Source organism: Aplysia californica, unplaced genomic scaffold (assembly GCF_000002075.1).
Source record: "Aplysia californica isolate F4 #8 unplaced genomic scaffold, AplCal3.0 scaffold00442, whole genome shotgun sequence".
Taxonomy (NCBI): Eukaryota; Metazoa; Mollusca; class Gastropoda; order Aplysiida; family Aplysiidae; genus Aplysia; species Aplysia californica.
This window is the reverse complement of record NW_004797712.1, coordinates 593,273-602,234: the sequence shown is the minus strand read 5'-3', so window position 1 is coordinate 602,234 and position 8,962 is coordinate 593,273. Positions and strand designations below refer to the sequence as shown.

At 40.0% G+C, this 8,962-nt stretch overlaps 1 protein-coding gene and 1 non-coding gene across 2 annotated transcripts in view; one reads left to right on the top strand and one right to left on the bottom strand.

The window, feature by feature from the left end:
• The window catches only part of LOC101860273 (OTU domain-containing protein 5-B), a gene marked incomplete in the record, with an annotated part of 20,700 nt that extends 12,270 nt beyond the window's left edge, over window positions 1–8,430 (bottom strand). The window contains 6 exon segments of the mRNA XM_013086178.2: window positions 548–610; window positions 1,651–1,799; window positions 2,763–2,919; window positions 3,222–3,286; window positions 3,936–4,029; window positions 7,666–8,430. Of these exon segments, the coding sequence (XP_012941632.1) occupies window positions 548–610; window positions 1,651–1,799; window positions 2,763–2,919; window positions 3,222–3,286; window positions 3,936–4,029; window positions 7,666–8,178 (1,041 nt within the window).
• Window positions 8,431–8,702: 272 nt separating this feature from the next.
• TRNAG-GCC lies at window positions 8,703–8,773 on the top strand. The gene has a single exon. It is a non-coding gene; the product is annotated as a tRNA-Gly (tRNA).
• Window positions 8,774–8,962: the final 189 nt, after the last annotated feature.

The window sequence follows — 8,962 nt, the reverse complement described above, 5'->3', positions numbered from 1 at the left end:
AAGAAAATTTTTTGGTCGCTACCCGGAATCGAACCCGGGACCTTTGAATGAGAGGCCAACACCTTAACCTCTAGGCCACGAGAGCCCCCTACAAGAGAGTAACAAACATAAAAAAGAAGGAGGGGATATAAGGACGATAGGTGTTTGATAGGAAAGAAGAAGCAAACCACACCAGAGCACCCGCCAACCATCCACATGGCATAAGAATGGAAACGGAACTCAAATAACCAACCAAACAAAAAAATTCTCTAAAACAAAACATCTGATCTAGGGAGGTTCTAGAACACAAGAATACTTAGAAGCTGAGTCACTTTTGTCTGGTCACTATGTCAACTATGTGGTTATAAAATGAATGTTCATGTTTCACACCACCATTGACACAATTGACATCAATGACGAGATGGGCTGCTTCCACACAGTTTACAAGAACCACTCAGTGCTGTGTTGGATACAAATCTAAGCTGAAAGACCCAGATATTTTGAGAAGAGTATAAAAAAAAGTTATTTATCCAAAAAACAACAACTGTTTACAGTGAAACTTCCTCACCTGCTCGATATGAAAATTCTCGGAGCTTTTCACTGCATCCTTCATCTGATTTCGCTCTGCCTGCTGTAAAAACAAAAAAGGCCTCAATATCACTATAGAAAAAAAATCCAAGGTTTTGGACATACAAGCAACAACAGCAAATACTTTCAAACAAAAAATCTAGAAAGAGAAAAACAATTAGTGATGCCTTTCTAAGATCACCCTTTCAACATCCTCTTTTTTCTTCATTTAAAGTTCTTCATTTTCCTTTGCAGTTTAAATCTGCCCCCCCCCCCTTTTTATTTCTTTTTTCTTCTTCAAGCTGAGCTTTTCTCCCTTCTGTAAGTTGAGCTTTCCTTCAAGTTCTCTAGCTTTTGGACGCTTTCAGGTCAAAGCCATTGGGCATTTCCCTGCACCTCAGCTTGTTGGCGGCACTAGGTCAGATGATGATATAGCCTTTATTTCAGCCCACCCACGCAAGTTTCTCCGCAATAAATTTCACCTGGACAAGTTAGATGGTGTTCATTAAATCTGCACGATTGCTGATAAAAAAAATAATTCCCCAAACCAGCAAAGCAGGTAGGGTCAAAACAACCCACCTAAAATTTTAAAAACTGACGGCGCAGAGTAAATCTGGCAAAGGAAGTTTGAAATATTCATGGACCTTAAGGCAAGTCACTCTACGAAGAACCGGTATATTAAGGATCACGGTGGGGTAGTTATACCGGGTTATAGGAATTGGTTGCAGTTAGGTTCGGCTGCGCTTTAGAAATTAATGCTTTCTGGGCATAGAGCAATTGGACAGCTTGTCTCCATCTTGTGCAATGTTCCCTTTTGAAAGTGGAAGGTTGGAGAGCGCCATTTTTTCCCCCTTTCATCAGCTGTTTCTGTCTTCCTGTCTAACTTTTTCTTTGCACCACATGTCTGTTATTGTGTTGATGTACTCATTTCTACTCAAAGCAACATGTTCTCTTTGTCTCTGTCTATTTGTCTGTCAGTCTCTGTCTGTCAGTCTCTCTCTCTCTCTATTTCTCTCTCGCCATCTCTCACTCTGTCTGTCTTTCCCTCTCTCTCTCACAAGGCAACAAACTCTGTACGGCAAAACGAAACGTTCATACTCTTACCCCAGGCTGTAAACCAGGCAGCCCCAAGCCCACTCCAATGGAAGCTGAATAAGGGTCCACAATGGAATTGTAGTGAACATTGCCATGATAACTAAGACGAATTGGGGCGTTGTCCGTCTTGTAGGCAGTGTCAAATGTGTTCATGGGTTCTGACGACAAGAGAAGACAAAATGAAAATGAACAGCACTACCGATTGTGTCCATGGAATTAAAGGACAATGAAATGTAGTTAAAAAACAAAAAAACAATAAATACTTTATTGTTACAATGATAAAGAACAAAAGTCAATTTGATAACATTTCAGAGACAAAATGAGTGTGTCCTTTTTCAATTCTGATAAGCCAAGTGAAGGTTAATAAAAGACAACACATATGCACCAAAAGAAGTGAAATCATATTTATGACATTCTACAAATGCAGATACCAGGTAGCTTTCCTCCCATTCCATTTGTACCAAGTAAGAATACAATGCTTCGTTATGTAAGGAAAAGCACATCAGCCAGACTGCTCTTTTCTATTCAGTACAATTGGGGCGAGTGGACGAACAGGTTTGTTACTCACGGACGCAGTCAGACGGCCATGTGAACGGTTTGCAAACCTCAAGACATTTAGAAGTTGTTTTTTTGGTTTGCTCCATAATTTTATTCACTAAGCGGACTTGCCAAAGGCTTTGGGGGAAAAAAAACAACGCGTTGAACAGCACTCAGCTACTATCACTACGGAGAGAGCAGAGGTGTAGTATGTGGGGGTAATTGGGGGGGGGTTGTATGGCGAATTACATGCAGCGTGAATGTATCTCTATACAAGACATAAGCTTGTTGTACACGATGTAGTAGGAAGAGTAGTATGCAAAGTCTCTCCGTCCATCTGCTTGCTAAATGAACTGCTGTCTCTGTCGACCAGAGTTGCAGCCAATGAATCTTCACCATCGGACGATTCGTTACCCCTCTGTTCTTTTGAGAATATTAGCAGCGAACTGTTCGTTACTCGAGGACCCTGATTTAACAAGCCTGACCCAACCCTACTATTAAGTTACAGAGCAGAGCTCAATATCACACCACATCACAAACTAATTTGTTTCAGTGGTAAAATACAAAGCAAACTTTGCTCTTACCTAAACTATATTGATACACTTCCACTGGTCGGTTGAACAGCTCCGTCATAGCCTGGATCTCCAGGTGGTTGCCATGACACGAGTCCATGCGTTTACGATTGATGTACGTGGTGAAGTCTTCTGTCACATATTGCGAATAAAAGTCTGCGTTCTTTGCCTGCAATACAAGTACATAACACGGAATATATATCAATGACGCCAGACACAAACTTGCCAAGTCTAAAAATTATTCTGTCTATTCACGGAGCTTAAAGCCCTACATACAAGTCTAGATGCAGGAGAGGTATTTTCAAAAACAGCCAAAGGAAATACATTAAACAAATCTTGTCTATTCTATAATATAATAAAAAGAAACCAGGCAACAGCATCGCACTGAACAAAGATATTTTTCTAGTGAGTCTACATATTTTTTTAACTGACTAAAAAAAGAAAGGAATGCATAACACAAAGACACCTTACCATGTAATCCAGGCAAAGTTTTCTCGCAACTCCATGCATCTCTTGGTCTCCATACACTTGATCAGCTGAGAGTAAAAAAGAAAACAGATTCAGAGATGAAACTTGAAGTGAGGTACTTAATTTAAGAAAACAGAATAGAAAAATACCATTTTCATTCATCCCATAAAATTGGGTTCATGTGCACACGAAATATATTTCTTCATGGTGGTGAAAAGAGTTACAAGGCAAAGTGAAAGTTCATTTCATACATATCTCAAGGATGGCCAATGTACCAATGTATTCCTGTTCTATTCTGGGTGGCCGAGACTACAGTAACTTGATCTATTTTTCTCTGATCATTGTCCTCTGGAACAATCTGTGTCAACAGCCAATCACAGGCAGACCAACCACGAGACAAATCAAGGTTTACAGTATTATATTTATGAAGTGAGGACTGCAGCACAACCATTTTAACTTGTATTACCTCTCTCCACTTACATAATGAATTAGCTGACAGTCATTCTCATGGGGAGCAAATCAGAGGTCAAGCTTTGACAGGTGGGTGTTGACCTGTCTGCCTCCATTACAACCCGGACAAATTCAAATCCTCAATACCTGTCTTGTTAAATACATGTATTACAGTACATTGCTTTTTCAACAAACAAGTCCCTAAAATAATTTTCTAAATCTATCACAGATATCACTGACAGACGGAAACAACACAAAACAACATACCGACAGCTCTAAATAAGCAGGCTCCATCTTCCCCCATCTTTTTCAACACGAACCCTTTCTTTTCCTTCAAGGCATCTTCAAACCACTGTTCCAGCTGTGGACAATATATTCAGTATGATAAATGATTGAACCAAATTACTCAATTCTGAAACAGGAATAACTGTGATTTTATAGTATATGCTCTAATTTTACCATGGTTTTAAGAAAAATGAGACGAAAATCCATAAAATCACACGGCACTAGAATGGCCCTACCCTGCTTCAAACAGCTGTGAATAGGGATGGTGCAAAATTCGTGAATATTGAATGAAGAGTAAAGTCTCATGGGCACAAGTTGACGACAGCTTTGACAAAGAAGTAATAAAACAACCAGTTTGTGAAAGTCTTGGTAAACACTGATAAGAAAGACAAAACTAATGGGTCACACATTCTTTTCTTAAAATCTCTGGTGTGACTTATGATGATAGAGGCCAGTCAACAAGGAAATCAATAATGCAAGAAAATATGACAAAAGAGACAGACTGAGGAGCAATATTATATCATGATATTGAACGAAATATCAAGAGGAGAAATAGCAAGGAAAAAAAAAAAGACATGTACAGGTGAATAAAAAGGACCAAAACAAAGCACGTACAGGCAAGGATGCAGTACCATACAGGACAAATCAGTATGGAAGCTACTTCACAAAAAAATTCATAAATGACTGACTATTAAATCAAAACAAGTTTAGCTATTTCGATAGCTCTTCATCTAATCATTATGGGTATGAGTGATCTCCCGGTAATAGAGACTTAATAATTTGCTAATATCAAGAAAATATAATCAAACCCTGCAAAACCTCATTATAAACTAATAATTTGTGGTGGATATAAAGTCTAAATTTGTGTAAAGCAGATAAAAATTAACAGAAAAGTGCTTTAGATCATGAGACGTGTCTATGAATAAAATAATACCAGCCACTCTCAAACTATCCACTGCAAACGGGAAGTGGGAACAACAAAACTGGACGGAGAGGGGTGTCTTCCTAACCAATTGAATACATCATGTTGACATGCAACATGTACTGACAACCAACGGCAGACTTCAGGGAAAGAGGAAGAGTCAGCCAGGAGGAATGATGAGACAGCTTAAAATTCTTTCACTGAACTTAACCAGGTCTTTTTTTTGTGTGTGCGTTTTACGGTTTTATATGGCACTCGCAAAACTACATTAAAGGTCATAGGAGCACGAGTGACACATTCAATTTTCAGTAGGTAAGAAATTTTGAATTTTGCCCGCATGGCGGCCGAAGTTTACATTCGATTTTGGACTTGGACCACCAAGTGATCTTTAACGTGCGCAACTTGCTCACAGGACCTCCGAGATTTTTCGCCCTTGTCCAAGAAGGCTATGTGTAGATCTTTCCTCCCATAACAGGGCTCCCCTTTTCAGGCCAACTTAAGAGGTTCCTTCTCCCTTTGGTTTACTATTTTAAGGGGTATTTAACCCTTGTTTTAGAAACTTAAAGGGTAAAAGTCAATATCTCATAATTTTATAGTAAGATTTTTTGTTTGCAAACATTTAACACACGCACATTCACACAGACACACATAGAGTGACCATGACTATGCACTATGACTGAATGCTAACGATTTTTATTAACTTAAGAAATGTATAAATGAGTAATATTAATATTGACTAGAATCTAATTGTGTCCATTTGGAGGGGGGAAGAGTGGTGGTGGTTGAGCAGTTGGGTCTTTCAAAAATAAAATAAAGTTGACGAACCAAAAGGGGTCAACTCCGACTATAATACTCCAAGAAAAATAGACCTGCCACTCCATGAAATCTAAAAGTCAGGATCTCAATGGGGAAAAAAATTGGGACTTGGTGAAAAAAATCGGGATCAACGACAAATCACCTAGGTCACTGCCAAGCTGACTTTAAAAAAATTCCAGGGGTGTCCATTATTATATCCATGTATGCTTTCTGCTCGCATGCTTGTGTGTTGTGTAAGTACGTGTGTGTGCGCACACACGTGTGTGTGTGTGTGTGTGTGTGTGTGAGAGCATGCGCATGCCTGTGTGTGTATATCATTTTTTTTTTTTTTAATCCTGAAGTATCATGTCTAAGTCTCCTAGTCCAAGTGTTTTACACGCTCCCCCCCCCCCTCAGATAAGTCCCAAAAGACGCTTCAAGCTTCAACCAGTGTGCATGAACTTAAATTGACCCCGTCAATGATGGTCCCTGACATACGCGGAACTCACACGCGGAACTCATGTCACGTGGTGCGAACGCACGATCGAAACAGTTTTACTGACAGGTCTTGATGACGGGCACGACTAACTAAAACTTGGGACAAAGCATGTTTAGGCGAAAGAGGATCTTGAGAATGTCTAAAGTCGGAATGCCAAATCAATACTACTTCCAATCCATTATAGTTGAAATAAAACGTGTGAGCAGCAAAGATCCAACACAACTTTTGGTGAGTCAACTACTAAATTCGACATAGACATTTCGGAAAATAGTTTTATAGTGCTCAGAGTTTTTGCTGACAAAAAGTTTAACGAGTGCTTCCCACGACAGTAAAGAAGGCAAGAGTAAGATTTTTAGAAAAATCCGGAGTATGAGGAGTAACAAAAAATTAAACCAAAAAAATCAGGGTACACGCGATCAAAATCGGGAAAATCGGGATGCTTGAGATTTAGGCCAGGGATGAGTGGCAGGTTTGGAAAATAAACTGATTCATTATTCTTCAGAGCCATCCCAGGGTTCACATTCCAGTCTTTCCCTTCTTTCGATGATGGACAATTCATGTTTACTATGGTGTTAAAGAAGGATGGGGATAATCTCACGACAGGGGTAAACTCAAGGCACGACACCGGCAAATGTGAGCGACCAGAATGTGGGCGGAGCTTCTGTGCTGTCAAAGCAAGCCTGTGTTGCCAGAAACTGCGCGCAGCTGATATAAGTAGGTCGACTACTTGACTTCTTCTGACACAGAAGGTGACTGTCGTGCATATGTATGGGTGTGTCGTCAAATCATTGACTTGGCTTTGGGATAAAGAGAAGGGGGGAAATGATGCTTGCCAGACGCACACCACCTACTACGTTTTAAAGCGTGCAACCCCCCGAAATGAATTATAAAGAGTAAAGCTCACTAACCACCAAAACTTAAAGGGGGTAACTGCAGGTTAATGCGTAATATATGCACATTTGTGCGTAAAGGGGAGCCCTGCATAAGAACAGGGGTATGGCTGAAAGACAGTGCGGAGTAAGAAGGAGCCAAGGAGTAGCAGGAGAAAGGCTGCAGAAAGAGTCAGAGGAGCTCAGAGGAGGGGGCAAAAGAGGTGAGGCGGTGGGGGCAGAAAGTGGAGACGAAACCAAACGACAGAACATTATTACAGAGCAGGAAAGGATGTGAAGAAAGGAGACAATTTTAGAAAAGAAAATTTTCCGTCGCTATCTGAATTCAAACCCACGACCTATTGTACGAGAGATGAACACCTTACTTCAAGACCACTTGAACCCCCTAACCATGGAATTTTTCATGGTTTTGAGGGAGGCTGCATCTGCATAAAATAAATCAGGTGAAAAAAAAACAAATTTGAAAAAAACTTTCATCATGAATCATGTAGGCCTCACAAACTCAAACAGCTTAAACGTTGACGTTACAAAAAGTAGACTGCAACTGCTGTGCTTTCAGACACTTTAAAAGTGGGAAAGTACTGAATTTTTTCTTAATCTACAAACCTCATTAACATTTTCTGGTATTGCAGGAGGCTGACTATGTTCATCTTCACTATTATACTCTTCATCACAGGCATCAAGTTCGAGGTTGCTATTCATCGATGCATTATTGGCAGTTGTGACACCAACAGCATTAGAGATTACACTCGAAGGATGGTTGCGGTGTTTCCTCACAGTCCTATGAGGTGATGAGCGATGTCTTCTTTTATGATTTGTTGATGAGTCTATAGTTTCATATTCATAATTGGAGGCAGCTGTTAGGTTTTGTGTCAGTCCAGAATGAGCAACATCATCCCTCGAGGAAGTTGATGGCGGCCACCTTGGGGGAGAGTTTCTGACTCTGGATTGCTTGTCCAACCTGCTTTCTGTCCCAGTTGCGTGATGGTAGTGTGAATGACTATGTCCATGATTTAGCGTATGGCTGTGAGGCATTGCATGTCCAACGGACGCATGACTGTCACCTGCGTCTTGATCATTTTTCTCCTTAGCAGTCTTCTTCTTTGGTTTGATCGTCATTATGATGTAAAAATAATGCCGTGGATAGGAAATCAGGGCAGTGGATACACCACTTTGTAACTTCAAACTGAACACAAATGATCCAGGATTTTATAAATGAAGCTAAAACACTCAGGATAAACTAAATTCCATAAGCTTAAACATAAAAATGTAAGAATTCAGTAGTCCGTGACAGATTTGTTATGGCGTCGACATTCGTGACGTAAATTTTCTATTTACATCGACAGCGCCATCAAAAGGGTATGTCACTCTTGTCCTCGAAGAGGGGAGAAAAGGTCAACAGCAAATGACCTTTTGTACCGGAAGTTAATTTGACAGCATAGCTGGTTAGAACACAGAACACTAAGAACAGACCACTGTCTGAATCAAACAAACACGAATAACGGTAAATTTAAGCATTGCATTGACTCAAAATCTACTTAACCTGCAAACAAAAAATACCAGATGGAGACAGCACATAGTCCATTAATCATTAAATAATTTGATTAACTTTATATAGCTATAATGGCACTGATCTCTCAGGAGCATCGGTGGTCTAGTGGTAGAATACTCGCCTGCCACGCGGGTGACCCGGGTTCGATTCCCGGCCGATGCAGTATTTTTTTCAGCTTCAGATGTTTGGAATTTTTTTTCTTTTTTGCCTTTGAGAGTTGCACAGACAAAGAAACGCTCGCTATACATCTGTACTATTAATAAAGTCACGAAGAGACAATACGAAGGCTACAAGCGCGTAGTGTCTTCAGGTCAATATGTTACACGATATAATATATATATATATATATAC